General features: G+C 43.8%; 1 protein-coding gene across 1 annotated transcript in view; it reads right to left on the reverse strand.

Moving 5' to 3' along the window:
* T265_04760 (hypothetical protein) overlaps positions 1-11610 on the reverse strand; it is a gene marked incomplete at both ends in the record, with an annotated part of 12779 nt that extends 1169 nt beyond the window's left edge. The window contains 4 exons of the mRNA XM_009169585.1: positions 2871-2981; positions 4727-4922; positions 10031-10196; positions 11255-11610. Of these exons, the coding sequence (XP_009167849.1) occupies positions 2871-2981; positions 4727-4922; positions 10031-10196; positions 11255-11610 (829 nt within the window). The remainder of the gene's footprint in view (positions 1-2870; positions 2982-4726; positions 4923-10030; positions 10197-11254) is intronic.
* Between the last annotated feature and the right edge of the window lie 6239 nt (positions 11611-17849).

The following is a 17849-nucleotide window of genomic DNA, read 5'->3' on the forward strand; positions in this document are numbered from 1 at the left end:
CGGCTAAAATAGAAATGTTATTAAAAGATAGCATTTACGTCAGCAGTGCCAGTGCGCAAAAATGCAGGGCACCAATGGTTGGTCAGACAGGCTCACGTGTACCGGTAGCGTGGCAGTTTAAAGTAGGTAGGAAAATCACATAAGGGAACATGTTGTCATTAGATCTTGGCCACGGTGGTGTGCTCGGACACCTCAGTGACCTAGCCGCCCGCGAACCTGGGATGGGAGCTCCAATTGCGCCCAACTTGCAACAAATTGCCCATCGCAAGGCGATGGTCATCCAAACCGAGGAAATTCACAAACGGATTCAATAAGATGACGGTATAGCACCTAGCGAATTGCACTCATCTGCATATCAATTTGGTTACGAAGGGAGAATCACTTGGGACCCAGCTGAACCTCTCGTTTATTATGTTGACGAGTATTCAGCAACCTTATGAGTAATGTATTAAGTATAGCGCCTTTGGATACTGGGTCACGCCAAACTATTACAAGAAATGGGTGCTTACAGTTTCTGTGAATACGTAACTTCAAGGCGAGGATGAATTTTGGACAACGCTTGTGCTTACTACGTTGGTCGGGGGTATGCTTGTAAAAATGCCTTGTATTTGGCAAAAATGGAGGGGACGACAACTATTTGCCGAAAGATTATCATGCTGACATTAGACATCAGGCGAACAAGTGATGTCAACAAGGCAGCTGGCCGGTAGAGACCACCTATGGGGTCAAACAGTAAAAATAAACTAATTAAGCTAAGGCAGTTTGGGGATAGGAAACTCTGCGTTAGTCAGGCAAAGGTCATCTAACACGACTAGTTGCCTGGGTTATTTGAGGTGTGACCTAGTGCGCGCTACTTTCAGACGAAAGATGAACACTGGGTCAGCTCAGCTAGATAGATCGGATAAATATCTTCTGTGCACAGAGCTCGAGTGCGAAGAGTCGGATGTTGATTGAATTGGCAGTCGTGGGGTTGCGTAGTCTGACCGCTTTGGACTGGTTTAGTGGCACCTGGTATGCAGTCCGATTTGCAGTGTCTTGCTCTAGGAAGCATCCACCAGATGGACTGGACTGTGGATTTTACATGGACGAGTTACTTTGGACAATATTCTCTAATCCACGTAGACAAATACCATGACCTGACTAATTGGCACTACATGCACACAAATTCATAAACAACGATAGATGATATCAGCACCGTCAGTTTGTCTTTTTTTATTTTGCGGGTGTAGAAGAGGTGAAGTTGAGAATAGCCGTAGGCTATGCACATTGTAAGTGGATCTTATTGCTGTGGAGGGACTTCTGATGAGCATTCTGATTATCCAGTCGATCTTGGAAGGTAGCGTTTCGGTCATGTCCTGCACGTGGAGTGAGATAAGCCGATCAGCTAACTGTTTCCCTTAGTGTTTCCTCTGATCGATCGTTGCAATGATTAATTCTCTCTAATACGCTTCAGCTCACTGGTTAGTTGATCGTCCCGGGTCAATTCGACGTCAAATATTTCGCTACAGGTTGCATACCAACCCAGTTCATGGACCTTACAGGGCAAAGTAATGTTAGTCACAGGACCATGCTTTTGCTTGGTGCAGTGCTCTTATTCGCACTTGTGCATCTGCTGGAAGCCATTATCTACCTGTGCACATGAATCAAAACTACGAACATTGCATTGTGCATACCAGCAGATAAACTGAAGGAACTTCTTAATGTACGGTTTCATTTCAATGGTAAATACTATCGCCAAAGAGACGGAATAACCATGGGATCACTGCCAAGCCATTTACTTGCTGATATCTACATGGCTAAACTTGAGAGTGAAGTGCTGGTGGATGGTATGTCAGAATTCGTTCAGTACGACAGACATATTGCCGATATATTTTGTATTGTGGATGAAGACTGTGATTGAGATGGAGTCCGAAATCGATGCAATAACCTTATTTCAACTCTCGTCTGAAGACATCAGATTATACCTCTCACACAACCCAATCAGGTGGTGTTACATGAAATTTTTTCCTGATACACACGTAGGCTTTTCTACCCGCATGTCTGTCTTGGCGTAATTGGTTCACTTTTATTCATTATCATTGGAANGCCGTACGAATACGATTTATTTGAAAACCTTATTGTGGAGAAAAGAATAAAGCTGGACAGGGAAGGGATTTGGTGCTATAGTCACTCCGAGGTGCATACACCTCTAAGCACTCATTCAGGCAATCTGGATAGAAACTGACAACATGATCGCTACTCAAATCGATTATAAGCCTTTACTTTTATTATCTATGGATCTATACAGGCCAAAAGGTGTATTATTGAAAACGCCTGTTCGTCTAGCCCTACCTTCTGTTAGAAAACAGATTGCTCGTAAGTAGTTGATGAAAATTCGTTTCGTTGCTGCGCCATATGCCGGTGCCAACGGTTACCAAAAACCAGTGAGAATTAGGTAATTCCTAATCAGTATAATATTAAAATTGTAATGAAGACTGATTCAGTTCACTGAAGGGTGTGCCTCATGTCACTTGTCCTTCTGGTGGTCTATCCTCATGAAAGCAACAGGAAGATTCTCTTCTATGAAATGCGGAATCTGTTCGTATTGTTCCACCGAGGCGATGGAAATTCGCCAAGCTGAGTGATTGCACCGGTGTTTTCTGATGCTTTCCCGTTTTTAAAGTTTCCTTGTGTTCTCAGACTGTTTCTGATTCAGTTTCTGAACAACCGAACACGCGGACCGCGTGCCTTCTGTAATAGGTTGTCGAACAGCCTACAAAAATACCTTGGTGACCAATGCCATATTGGCCTCCGCAGTAGTTTTTTCTTTTATACACGGTCAAACTTTTGCGGTTTTGAGTACCGTTGCCACGCTTTGGGCTGTCACTCACCTGGAGTAACCCAATGTTTCATCTCCTCTTGGTCCAACCGTCCATCGCCGTTGGTGTCGTATCTTTTAAAGTTCTCCAACTCGATTTTGAACGCTTCCCTGTGCATTTTGTCTAAATTAGAGAATTTCGGTAGTAAAATCAAACTTAAAAAAAGCAAAGACCGATGTGGTATGTTCTTCTGGATATCTCTAATGTTGGTGAAAATGGTGAGGATAAAAAACTAAACGTACACATTACAGTCGGAATTCTAAAACGTAACTGAAGAAACCAAACAATTTCCTGATGGGTGGAATTCGCTTTAGGGAGGCTGTAACATGAAGTGATAAGTATGAGAGAACATTTCCACGACATCTAAACCCCCCACGATAGGGACAGGTTTCATCATGCTCGTCGTTGGCAAATCTGACTCTATGCGTATCACTGCTGTTAGTGGCTTGAATGGCAGGTAAAGTATTGAGCAAAGCTTCATCCTAAACACCTATGTTGAGCAACCAGCGTTACTTTGACGTAGTCTAGCAGCCAGTTGGCTCGGCTCATCGATTCCCAGACTAGTTCAGGTCGACGTTTCGCATCGATCAACCTCAGTAACCAGAATCAACAAGCAATAAGAGGACTCTCAGCCCTTGTCATTTCTGTGTTCAGTTTTTTTCAGTTCTTTCATGTTCTTGAAATTATTTTTGTGGGAAGCTCACCCCAAAAGCCACCTCGTATTCTCTTCAGCTGATCACTGACAAATGCTAACTTACCTGTGGTTACTACTTCGAGCTTACACTCTAATTTCGATCTTGCTTCGTGAACATGTTAAACGGCCGAATGTTTGATGGCATACTTTTCTGTTTTAGGTGACTGCCTTGATTACTGCCTTCTTGTTTGCTGTGTTGTAGATATCTGAAGATCACACAGAAGAAATACTTGTTGGATGTCCTGGTATCATAACGTATTCTACGGGTATAAAGAAACTATTCAAGCGGGTCGGTCACTTTAGATGTAAACCTGTTGGTTTTGGATGTAAGATTCACCTGAACATCTTTGCTCGTCAATGTTTGATTCATCCTCTTTAGTTCTTAGAAATGTGAGAAAGTTGGCGACACACTAGTGACTTGCAGCTATCTCCACATAAACTCGGATATCGGGCTCTGTTGGTCTCACTTGATATGGTTTGAAGATAAACTAGAATGAACATAGCTTGGGTTAATCTGAACGGAGATTTAGCGGCACACTTGATGAATATACACCTATTAGCTCGATGCAACTGTGGGAAGATATCCAAACAAAAGGGCTAACCTGTCAACTCGTAGGGTAAACAAGTAGCTCGGTCTTTGTATTTAGTGTGAACTGAATGCCCAGTTCACACCTGATATTTCATAGGAAGCACTCGGACAAGCAGATTCTAAATAAGAACTATAGCACAGCTTTTTTCACATGTGCATGGGTTCCGTGTGATCTCACTACCCTTGTGTTCATACGCAGTGTTGTCTTACGCACAAATGACGCGAAAGCGACTGGCGGATGTAACAGGCTGGAAATTGAGCAGCGCGAAAAGTCCAGGAAATGTTGTTCGTGGGTGTTGTGTTAGAACTATCTCTTTGAAAAGTCGACTCTTTTGGCTTCAGATGAGAGCTCTTTTCGATTCTATATGATCTACACTAGATGTTGAAAGTTTCACACAAACTGTAAGTATGCACACAACAGCTGATCTACGGAAGCATTACACATGTTACACGAGGTGTTAGCTGAATACCCTTTTCAGCTCATCTGTGGATCACTTGGTTTCCACAACTCGACTATTCACACTGTTTGGTGAGACCAGTACGAAACCTGAGCCTTTCTACTATCACCTGTTATATCGAACTTACCGTCGGCTAAGTACTCCTGCTGACTTATGAAGCCGTCATTGTCTGTGTCAAAGTCTCTCAGCGTGTGAATTATTTCATATGGCGCCATATGGGGATAGTTGTGGGGATGCTCGAACGCTGTGAACTCCGTCGCATTCAAGTGACCGTTCTGATCCAGATCTGCCGATTTAAACTTGATCTTCTCTTCTTCGATAGACTTAACAGAAGAAAGGTGGAGATAATCAAATTAGAAAACAAAACACACTCCAGAAAGCAGTGATGAGATATGGCAATCAAGCAAACATGAACGCTTAGGTGTGTGCGAATCTCATCAGTTGTAATTCGCCGCCTGTTTTTATTCATGTCTCTAAATGAGAATCCTCAGTCTGCCATCTATTCCTTTTATCTACTAGACTCCGTCTTGCTTGGTTATGTCAAAAGGTTTTAAATGAGTTGCAGGACTGCAACAACAACAATGCAGTCAAACTGACATCTGCATCTGTTGCACTCAAGTAGAGCTATTTTTCAATTGATACTATTACCTCACGTTGGTTGGAGACTTCAGCTAATACAAAGTTCCAGCGCACCGTTCTGAGAAGCGTAAGTAACACTGGCTTTAACAAAATACACTTAGTTTGTAAATATGGTTTTTTGGGTGACTCATCTTGAACAGCATAAACGAGAGATTAAGCTGGGTTCCAGGTGAGTGAAATCTGGGTTCAAATAGAAAATAGGATTGACGGTGACTCGGGGACTACGTCTACCTGATGAGCCCCCAAGAAGGGCGGAACCGGTCGTGGGNTGTCGAGGAGTTTTCAGCAACCTTATGAGTAGTGCGATACGTCTATAACACTTGTAATTGCTGGTTCACAACGGTGGTGTTTTCACGCAAAACGTAAATAAATCCTATCTGGTTTCGTCACGCACATGACCAGCGATCATTGGGACTGGTTTCCTGGGGTTCTTATTCATGGCAGTTTCGCGAAGCATTCGTTGAGGGGTTCACAGGTTGTTTGGAAATTTACGCGGCTTTTTCAATAAGTTTGAGTGTCAATTTCCTCCTAAAACTGCCCAGCTAATGCACACGACACTGATAATCTTTCGCTTTTCTGCATGTCAAGACATCAAGTTGAGTGAGGATGAACTTTGTTTTGGCTTCACTTAATTGAGCTCATCAGGTTATCAAAAGAGCTAATTGTTAGGATCGCAACTGGTATAACGGTTCTGAGGGGGATAGCTTCGTAAAAATTCCTCTGTTGTTTTTTCGAATCCCAAGTTCGCAAGGGAATGTTTGATGGTTCAGCATTCAGTAATTTTGTGTCTTTCGACTTAATTTGTTATTTTGCTCCTGTTTACTAAAAATAGAACTGATGCGAAAACACTAATACGCATTGTGTTAGGGAACACGGTAATCGGTACAGGCACATCTGATTTTAAACTTCCATACCGGTCTCTTTCTGGACGTGCTACTAATCTCTTAGCAAACTTAACCCCAGAAAATATTTTGGCATCGGTCACAAGCCTTTTTCGCATCAAATTCACCTTAGTTTAGCGTATTTCGGGAAGTAGAGCCCAGGTATACAAACTCATAAAATGGTCTTGTAAGTGCTGTGCTTATTTGAAAAGAGTTTAAATGAGAAGACGTAAGACAGCACTGTGCTATTATTCGGGGCCATCAAGATATCAGGAAAAACAGGGGATCACATAAGCATCCTGGGTTCCAGTGGGTAACAATTTATGCTTGCTTAAATATCCCCATGGTTTGAACAAGAACACTGCGATGAACGTTAATGTTTCCGCGTCAGTAGATGTCCAATGGTTAAAATAGGAGCGAAAAATAGAATGTGCAGCGAGGGTTGCAAAACATGGAGATATGAACGACTGGTTTTCTGCGCCCCCACGTCGCTTCTAGTTGGGTGCTGGGTCTAGAGAGCCGTTGTATGACTTGGCCGGTCGATTCGTGTCACACGACCAAGGCAGACTCAATGTTCGTGCAAAACGTTTTTGACAGCATAGTACCGGGTTTCGCTGTCTATTGAGTACGCGGTAAATGACATGAAATGACTTTTGGAATGGCTACGTGCCCAGTATGAATTAGGTGAGCTTTTGGCTGCACTGTTGAGTCTAATGGAGTTCCGGTAAGAGAGGTGCTCACATGTTCTCTTAGAAAGTTACCTTGTCGTGCGCTCAACATACTCCGTTGTACAACAGCAGGTGAAAGAATAGACTACCATATTCTGGATAAGGACTGGCATCTTGTCTCTGAGATTTAAGTTGAACAAAGGGTTTGTTGTATACCAAGACCACGGAGTTTCAGCCGGAAACCTGCCTTGCAAGGATTGAAACAAGCGGCGATTGACTGTGTCCACCAACAGATCGCCTTTATATGGTAAACTTTCAAACGGTCGTGACAGGCGGTTGGATAGGGCGATCGTTCCTATTCTTGGTTATAAACCTCTCCGGGTAACCATTGGTTCGGAGCACGTTAACAGTGTGCTGCAGTTCAGAGTCCAGTATATCCGTACAGCTCGGTTCGTTGAATTGTGAATCAGTGGCACAAAACTCATGAAGTTTGTGTACGGTCCCGTCCACATGGGCTTTCTGTAGACAGACTTATACGTGAACCGCATGTAAGCAGTGGGTAGAGTGAATAGGCTGTTCACTGTATGACAGGCCTCTAGCGGTAAAATTACGGCAAGAAACAGTGCGCTGACTAGCTACATGACTGAATCATCCGATGAGATTCCATCAGAATCGGGGACAATTTTCAAGGGTCCTGTTATGGGGTAGCACTGTCAAAAGTGCCTAGCAATATTACAGGGAAACAGCAAATCTAATTTGGAAGGTCATAAGCAGTTAAGAAATAGTTGGTGTGTTTCGGGGAAAAGGATGATACTGTTCCCTTTAGGACGTAAAAAATAATTATTCGAATATGAGATAAAAACAGGCTTACGTGGTTTGGATTAACTAATGAGTTTGGGTAGACTGATCCCCTGACAGTTCACACCAGTAAACTATGGGCACATGCAACTTCTCAACCATGAAGGACAAAAATCCGTTGAACAAGATCTCGCTACCGCCCTGACTAAGCGATTATCCGATGCTTAAGATTATATTCCGCATCCACAAAATTGTATTGCTGCATGTTTCTGTGACCTTTTTGGACGGGCTTTTGCATCCGTCCACAGATACTTTTGACCACTGTTAGGAGGCTGACACCCCTCAGTTTCTGTATAGTATAGCTGAACAAAAAATTCCACTGAAAAGTTCGAATAATCTTTGATTTCCAAGTGTGTGAGCCCTTACATTCAAATTAAAGCATATCTGTGGCCAGTTTTCAAACTTTCAAATCTTCGCATGATTGAGAAAGTACATAGCACGTTTACATTTTTCAGTTAACCTGATCAGGACTACTTGCCCCTTTTGTTAAGTTCGTTGGTCTCGATATATGCAGATGGACACATCACGCCTAACGGTTCTAAACCGAAAGTACAGTAATCAATAATCCTCCTCATTAAGGTAAAGTTTAATTAGTCTTCTATGTGTCACTTATTGATCGATTGCGGTGCCCTCTGGTAGGTTTTGTGCCCAACAGCGGCCGGTCACAATTAATGATAAATGTACACTATTGATTCATACAGTCGGACTGACCACCTACAGTGTCACGTACACAGGTGGGTTTTGCCGCCACACATGATGGCGGTACAGTTGGTCAAACGTAAATATCTTCCGGCAAGTAAGTTCCTTGGGTGAAATTCCTTACTTTCACAATTTGATTCGACTACCCCTAAACCCCTGTTGAATGTAAAAAAAATCGAATCCAAAAGAAAAGGCCAAGAGGGGGGAGGAATGTGGAATGACCGTTATCAGTCAGCAGAAATCTCATCAATCACTTCTTTGATATCCTCTCTTTTTCGAACAGTCTTGTTATTTTCTTTGATTCTTTCGTTGTTTCCTTGAGTTCCCTTTATGTTGTTTTACGAAATCTGGTAAGCAGATGAACGTGCTCAGTATCAGCCAAACCGGTTTCGTCAGAAATAATTTGTCCAAGAGGAGTAAAATGCCATTCGGACAATCCTGGGCGGATGACAAATACAACGAGTTACCCAATAAGCACAGTAACTTTTTGTCAATGATGAGTAGGATTCATCGTTCGAATATTCGTCCAATCAAATTCCTATAACTTCAGCTTTACGTTTCTGACTCATGGTAGAACTCAGCCGGTGCTGCCTATGAAAGTTTCAATCATTCAGTTGAAAGAGTCTGACCACTTGCCTGCATGCGTTTGGGACTGCATCTAAATCCGGAGTCTGAGTAGACCTTATGGCCCCAATGCTTAGTGTACACATCGTCGCACCGTAATATTGAGTGATTACAGCCGGGTGTCTAAAATCGAATTAAGAACGAAGCGGCTCAATAAATCAAAGCATTAATCGGCTGTTTGGTTTCCATTTTAAGTGATAAATGAAATTTCCATCTTTAAAACCACACCTCAACTAATCATCGAATCTCCAAGGAAATTCCGAGGACTGCTGTCTCATTTCTCTCTTCTTGCGTCGAACTGACTCCGCATCAGTTCTCCTGGACCAACCGGGCTTGACTTTTTCGACGAAGGAGATTGCATTCGTGCTGCCAGATGTGACCCAATCCAGTTACTTCTCCTTTGAACATAACCACCATTCATCCAAAGAACATCTTATTTTTGCATAGTGTTTGGTGCGCCACATACTAACATAGCGGCACTCGCAGTTTGACTTGAAGCACGCTTACCAGATCTTTTGAGCTTCCTTCTTCGATGCACATCTGGTTTGAGTGATCGGAAGTCGTGGAGGGTTCTCTTGGATCTTACTATTTAATCAGAAGTCTTGGGGCTACTCCGTCTTGGTTGTGCGGACCGGAAAGGGTGTAGTCCGCCGAACGGTCGATATGCCTTGGTCTGTTGCAAGGACTGGGTGGGTATCATTGAGAAGCCCCCGGTCAACCCTGAGGCCTGTCGATAAGGGACTTTTAAGCTTCACTCAACACCTGAGAAATATTCTTATTTTTGGATTGCATCGCCTTATTCCCCGACCAGATGGCTTTTAACCGTTCATCTGGCATAGCATGTCGCGCCGTCTGTCTAGGCTATTCGAGATAGACAGACCAAGCCGAGTCACCTGTTGAAAACCGAGTGTATTTTTTGTCGTCCCCATCTGATTTCTCAAATGTCTCATACAAGTGCAGAAAACGAGCAACTAACAAATAGTGAAATGTAGCCCGGAATTATGAACATTTTTTCTAGGAGATATGAACACTGCCACAGATCGTAGGAAGATTCGTACTCACCCTCAAAAATGCTTGAGTTTCGTTCGAAGAGTCCTTGGCCAGTTGCTCCAGTTCTGTGCTAGAATATCCGTATACTCTAGTTGTGTATTCCTCCCATGTAAGTGTCCCATCCTGATCTGCGTCGTAGTCGTTCAGTTTGATTTTTGCGGACTCCAAGTCTAGGTTACTTGGAACGAAAAGATGAGCGAGACAGTTAGGGCGGGAACGATCTTTTGACGATTATGTTCTCGACCACAACACCACGTAAGATCTGCCCATAGTTGCGCACATTGTATGGCCATTGAACTGACTGGCCAGATTCGACACGTGCCGAATTATTTATGTCCGTAAACTTAGCATACTCAGTATATTCTTGTAATGCGCCACTCATAAGGTTGCTGAAAACTACTCGAGAGATCCACCTGGGTTCCAGATGAGTCTCTCGGAAAACGAAATTAGTTTTCAAGTGAGTGTATTTCGCTGACTACCATACTAAGCTTTTTCATTTTCTCTGGAGAATATGATGACCCTTTCTTCATCCTCCTCCGTTTAGTTGGGTGTAAAGATTGGCGAAAATCACCTGATGGTGCGCGGACAGTAAGAGGATCCACAATAGTTTGACCACTGCTAATCGACCAAGCTAAGGAGAACCTCTTCGGTACCAAACAGCTTGCCCTGTCTAGGCTTGGGCAACCTGACAGTATTCCAGCCCTCGTGCTTCCTTCGGGTGGCATGGCAGCTAGACACCGAAAGGGCGCTACAGTTGAACGATATATTTATTTATTTTATTTAAACAGCTTGCACTTCGGATGAAAGGGTAGGGTTTTTCGGGCTAGTAAATGTGACTAATGTTCGAACACGGAGGAGTAATAAATAGGTGCAACTAACATCTCTTGGTAGTGAGTGATCAATTTATTTGGCATCGTAACACACAGTTTGGTGCAGCAGAAACAAAGGGTGTCGAAGATGTGATGCGAGGTAACTTGGAGAGAGCATTAAGCATGAAAAAAGTTGTGAGCAAACAACGGTGCGTTTGCCCAATGTTTCTACTCAAGACAGCCACTCACTTCAGAATAATGGGAAACTTAATGTGATCAAAAATAACCGACGCAATCATTTGCAGCTCTACTTATGTTTCTTCATATCCCGGAACTCGAGGAATTGGTAGAGCTTTCCTAATCCTCAATGGCTACTTTGAGGCCATAAGGCGAGCACCAAACAAACTTTGTCAGATGAATAACTCACGTGAATGACTGTACAATCCAGTCGATGAGCTCGTTTTTATCCAGGTTTCCGTTTTGATTGGCATCCATTTTTTCGAATAACTGACCCAAACGCGTCTTCGCCTCTTCCGGTTCAAGCTGCTTGAAGTATTGTGTTTGTTCAAACGAACCCAGAACAACTTCATGGTCAAGGTCGAAATCGCGCTGCCCGAACGCATTAAAATGAACCGGGCCTGATGTAGGTATTTGAGGCTCATCCGGACGAAGATGCTCGTTCATCAGTACGTCAAGGTTTTCAAACTCATCGGATTGTGATTTCTCAATCCAAACACATATACCAATGCAGATGAATAAGAGTGGGAACTGGCTAGAATACATGACGGTTCGTTAGAGGTTTGGTGCATTCCCATGATAGTGAACTTTTATAGCCCCGGAAAAATGTGCGGGTGGTGCCTTATGAGGCGTGTCAAATTTCCATTGGGACGGGCGAAATTAATGACGTGGTATTTCGCTAGTACAGGCCTTGCTTTTGGTTATTTTTTTATTTTAGGCAAAAAATACAGAAATAGAAAAAATGTCGCATGCTCCATGTGCAGTTTAAAAAAGCTTTTGTTTTAATTCTACCCATGAGAGTTCATTTTAGCCACCAATATGATAGCCAGGGCACAGCCACTGCATTCCGGGTACACAGGTACTTTGGGTCTTAAGTGGAATTCTGAAATGATTGTCTGCCATCAGTATACCGATTTGCCGACCAAGTGTCGAATCACAACGAGTGTGCAGCCGTATGTGTGGCTTCTTGGGAGCCTGCGGTACCAATGTAGGGGATGTGATCGGTGGACAAAGATGTATGAACTTGTTGCCAGTCATCAGTTGGCCTACACATGACGGCATAATGGCTGGCAGGGGCAAAAAGTGCTGAACTGTCACTTGAATATCACCAATTTCTTTATATTTGTAATGTACTACTCGTAAGGTTGCTGAAAACCATCGACAGGCCCACGACCGGTTTCGCCCTTCTTGGAGCTCATCAGGTAGGCGCAGTCCCCGAGTTTCCGTCAACCTTATGTTCTACTTGAAACCAAATTGCACGAAATTAGCGAATATACACTCATCTGCAAACTAATTTGGTTCTTTCGAGAGACTCACCTGGAACCCAGCTGAATCTCTCGTTTATGATGTTCTCAGGCAACTGAATGTGCTGCACCAGGCCGCCTCATGTTTCAGTCGCTACGATATTTGAAATATCGCGATACATGTATATCTTTGTAATGTACTACTCACAAGGTTGCTGAAAATCCATCGACAGCCCACGACCGGTTTCGNTCATAAACGATAGTTTCAGCTGGGTTCCAGGTGAGTCTCTCGAAGGAACCAAATTAGTTCGCAGATGAGTGTATATTCGCTAACCATTTTTTTTATTTTAATGCACAATTGCTCTTCTCACATTAAAATAACCTACAAAAGTCCCAAGAGGTGGCCTATCACCTTTCAGTGATACACAACGAATAAGGCTGTCAGTCCTTGTTTTGGAACCTGTGCAGATTACTCAACGTGTGTTAGGTTAGAGAGGAAGAAGGAATACGTGAAAGTGTACGAAGGAAAGCCTCAAAAGTAGCAGGTTTTCGCTTACTCACTTTGCGGTATGTAACAAGTTAGACGGCCGGGTGGATGACATCATGAGCCGCGGAGATGGGTCGACAGCATTTTGTGTTATGAAGTTCATCGTTGCATCCGAACTGGGATATTGCAGGACACTCACATCTGGACCGGGGGATCAGTACCCTAACCCAAAGCCTCTGGCTCGAAAGCTTGAGCTCCGGGAGGAGGTATGTGCTAGCACGCCGCCAGAGTAGAAAAGGTTGTTAAGAGGAATCTGTCGTGCATGTTTCAGCCCTCAGTCTCGAGGATAGGGATATTTTGTTCGTCAGACCGCTGTTCACTGACCAACCTGGTATGAGGAACTCTGTTGGTGTCAAAGTAAAAACTCACAGTATAGCTTAGTGGGCCACAGAGGTACCCAGTCCGCCGCACAACTACAAGATACGCTATCTTTGTGAGGTCCAGTCTCCACAACCTTATCCGTACCTAGAATAATTTATTGGCATTACTGGTACTCCAGTTAACCTCATTTCAGTCAGGAAAGACCAGAAGGTGTGTTCGCGTAACGTTTTGTGAATGCATTTTCTATCAGGTTCTTCTGGTCACAAATAATAGGTGACCAGTGGGTGAAACGCAATCATTCCATCATTAACCAAAACAGCCAAACTGCCGCCGGATAAACTAATCAAACGCAAATGGGCTGAAGTTTTTGAAGGCCAGAACGCTAGAATTGGATTATGGCTCACCAGCAGACACAAGGTTCAGCTTACGGAAAACAAGAAATGTGACGAATACGAGGTTGGCTGAACCCCATGAAGTTCACAGAGTTTGGTGCGTGAAAAAAATGCTTCCCGACCTATCTTGTCAACCCAGCGTTAGAAAAAAATCACATAAGCAGTCATGAGTTCGTAGTCCTTGAATGTTTCATTTCGATAAGGGGGGAGGGGGGTACGGATGTCTGATACTGTCCAATCAACATCATCACCAATAACCTAACTTTATCCATCCAGAGCAGAACACTTATCTGTTACTTATCTATTCTTATCCAACCTTATGTCTATTTTAACTTCGAAGGTCAAGGTTCGCGAGATACAATGAACTCAATTCAAAATTGTCGGCTATTATTTCTTCGTTGCATTCACGTTCTGAATGACTTTCTATCGATTTTTGCTAGCTCCCGATAACTGCATGGGTCATCTTTGGATGGAGTCACCAATGAAGGGACGTTTAACGATATCAGCAACCGCACTACCCCTAATAATTGTCGGCAAACGTGGTGGTGGTGTCAGTCGAATAGACCTACGAAGTTATGTAGGCCAGTGTGAGATGACCTGATCGAAAAAAGGTTCTCTAACAACTTACGGAATGCTTAGAAGGTGCATTAGCTGGCTAGGTTCAAGGCAAGCTAAGGGTCACATCAAGTTGCTTGTAAACACACAGCGGATGTTGTTATCAAGTTATTGCAGTGAACTCGGAAGACCTCAGAGCAGGTGAAGAAGAATGGTGGATGTTGAGATGAGATCGGCTTGAAGATCTTGGCAAAATACACACTTATAGAAGTGGAACAAAACGATGATCATTCCGATTTCATTAGCAAATCCGCTGAGAAAGAGGTGAAATTCAGCAAGAATGACCGTCGTATATAGGAATCGTCTTCTCATGGAACTTAGCCTAAGCGCTAAAGCGGACATACATTACGGTAGAACTAGACGTTCTCAACCTTACTCAGGGGTTACCACTACCGTAAATCAAAGGAACCTGACATAGTGGAACCAAATCAACTAGTTGGTACCCATTTAAGTAACTACGGATAAAGCAACGTTCGCAGATCCCGTGCGTATTTAATCAGTAGAGTGCGAATGCGCTGCTTTTCAAAATACCGGATCCTCTGCCGGGCGAAGAATATCACAAACCACCATAACTGGTCATTTTTTGTAATAAACCATCGGGTTGGTATCGCCTCAACACTGACTGAGTTTTCCGGAGATTGCTGTTTAAAGCACTCTCTGTGGACGGAAAAGCAACTTGATGTGACCACTAGGCTATCTTGAAACTGATGACGCACACGAACTTGGTTTGGACAGGAAACTCAGCTGAAACCAGCTGAATCTCTCGTTTATGATGGTCCCTTCGAATGGGCTTTCAGGGACCTTATCACAAACCACCATAACTGGTCATTTTTTGTAATAAACCATCGGGTTGGTATCGCCTCAACACTGACTGAGTTTTCCGGAGATTGCTGTTTAAAGCACTCTCTGTGGACGGAAAAGCAACTTGATGTGACCACTAGGCTATCTTGAAACTGATGACGCACACGAACTTGGTTTGGACAGGAAACTCAGCTGAAACCAGCTGAATCTCTCGTTTATGATGGTCCTCTTCGAATGGCTTTCAGGGACCTAACAAGTAGCGTCCTACGTTTCGACATTGTTACATAATCTGTTTTGTTCGGTGAAGGCCGAGATCATGGAAAGTGCATGCATCCGCCAACCTTCACCTTTCAAAATTTATTATAAGGCCCCTTACTGTTTTAGATCTAACTGAATCTAACCATAGTCACAAACCTAGGGAATTACGAGAGGTTCATTTACCATGTTCGCTTACGCAGAATTTTCAACGCTCACACCTACATGTAGGTCGCATTCACAATCGCTATCCCGACACCAGTGGCTCGATAACACCCAGACGACGGGTCGCATAAATCTGGCATTGCTGCTCGCAAACTCTGTACACGTGTGTCATTACTTGCACAGCTGATTACCGTCATCTGGTCACCCGATGGAACAGCCGACGAAAACTTTAATCGGACCATAGTAGCACCGCGATAAATTCTGAGGGTGGTGTCCGGGATGCGACTGGTTTTCTATTTTAAAACACTGGGCACCTCTGATTTACTTTATCATATCAGCCTGTAGACATCGGTGGTGAGATTTTAAAATTTCCAGTTATTTCAGTCGGTCACAAACTTGAAAAAATTTAACACCAGTAGGTGCTGAACATAGTAACAACCAATCAGATAGATTGGATTAAAATTACTGTACTGAAGGCGGATATTCGGCTTCAGTACCAGAACAGTCGAATAATCTGAATCAGTGGTCTTTCTGCTCTAGCGGTCCACATAATGTGAACTAAACCGCTGGGGTGACGTTCAGATATTGCCTTTCCAAGGATGATGCACACAGGGCGCTCCCATGAGATAGGAAAGTCTATGGGACCAAGAGCCAAAACGATAACACCAGTCGATCTGCATTAGCTCCGTGTGGTTGAATATCACTCAAGTCGCTCTGCGCAGAACTACACACGGAAGCAGTTTTACTGGGTCAAACGATAACGCATGGACTGGCACCTCGTTTATCTGTAATCACAAAAGCTTTGAATGCATCTATGGAAGCAGTGTACCTATGCTACAGAAGCGAAGACACTGAGGATACATAATTCAGCCCAGTCGAGACGAGTGAATTTGAGTGTTTTCGGTGGTTAGGAGAATCAGGCACACGGTCTAACTTGTCAATAAAAGAACATCCGCACGACACAGGCTCTTGTACTGAGGGCTGAGACGTGTGGATGGGTTATCTAACCAGGTCTGTCCACCTTCTTCTGAAGCATATGGTCGAAGATCCTGAGTACAGTGTGCGGGGACTGTTGTGTGAAAACGAGATGATATAACGTGTGTAGAAAGAGCTTACATGAATCTGCATGATTATGGGCTTTCGTTCAGCCTTTTTTTATGAGGCGGTACTCCCACACACGCACACACCAATGGAAAGTAATGCTTTGCGATAGGCTTATACTACGGCTAAAGTGGACACCGTAAACATCAATGTAAACAGGATTTTTTGAGTTTTGACGCCAGTAAATCATAACGACGCTAATCAACGCACATCAACCCGAAGGAATTGAAATGCGCCTCCAACTACTCGAAGCAGGCTCATTCTGATGATGCAGTCCAGTTCAGTAATTCAGCTCACAATTGCACTGGTCCCAGCTGCCATAGTTTTGTCCGCCGAGGATATGGATAATATGGGAATGACAGCCACACGTTCGAGACGATAGCCTGATCAGTTCATTAACGCTAAATGGTTCTGTTTGTCCGGTGTAGGAGGGATGGTCCCCATCAGGGAAGACGGTTATTGATAAAGCGACCCAGTTGCCTGATAAGAGGTTTCACGCCTGGTTGCAAGGCCATAGACTGATCACCCTGAGAGGTCTTTATCCCGCGCGAGACTGGGTGAGGAGGGCTCTGAGACGAAGTACATGCCCCAAAGAGCACCTGTGAAGTGTGACCAGTTAATCTGTTAAGGGAGAATCAAATTCCCAGAAAACACCTGGCGTACTTCAGCATTACTGATCCTGTAGACTCATCAGACGCATAGAATGCTTCGAAGGCAGCGATATCCAAACGCAGAGAGCCTTTGAAGGACTTCCACGTCTTATATCCATTAAGTAGAACAGATCGGACAGCGGAATTGTACACTCTACCGTTGACATGTAAGCAGGTGTCATATATGTCGGAGGTTAGCAGAGTCTACCCTAGGATTCTTAATTAAACTAACTTACCTACTACATCGATCGGTTCAGTGCAGGCACGAGGTTTGTGTTTGATCCCACCCGGTCTTGCAGTAGCATTTCGCAGTTTACGGCTGTGAAGCGCATTCCGAGCTGTGCGGCAGAATTATTTAGGTTAGTTAAAGTAATTGGCATTTTGAAACGGTCTGGTCCAAGGAGAGCAATATCCTCGCCGTACTCAGTGTCCGTGAGCGACCGCTCTGAGAGCATTTTGATCTCCGTGGTGTCACAGGCAGGTGAATAGAACTGATGCAACACATGGATTACGAAGGACGATACAGGGGTCCCTGCTTGACATTGCTGGATGTGGGGAATTCAAGAGAGAATTTGCCGTGGATATGTAGGCTTGCACGGATAAGGCAAGGCTTATTAAGAGACAAAAACTGATAAAGAAAACCATTCATTTTCAGACACTGCCACAGCTTTTGGCGGTCAACAGCCAACAGCAT

The sequence above is a fragment of the Opisthorchis viverrini genome (assembly GCF_000715545.1).
Source record: "Opisthorchis viverrini unplaced genomic scaffold opera_v5_82, whole genome shotgun sequence".
Taxonomy (NCBI): domain Eukaryota; kingdom Metazoa; phylum Platyhelminthes; class Trematoda; order Opisthorchiida; family Opisthorchiidae; genus Opisthorchis; species Opisthorchis viverrini.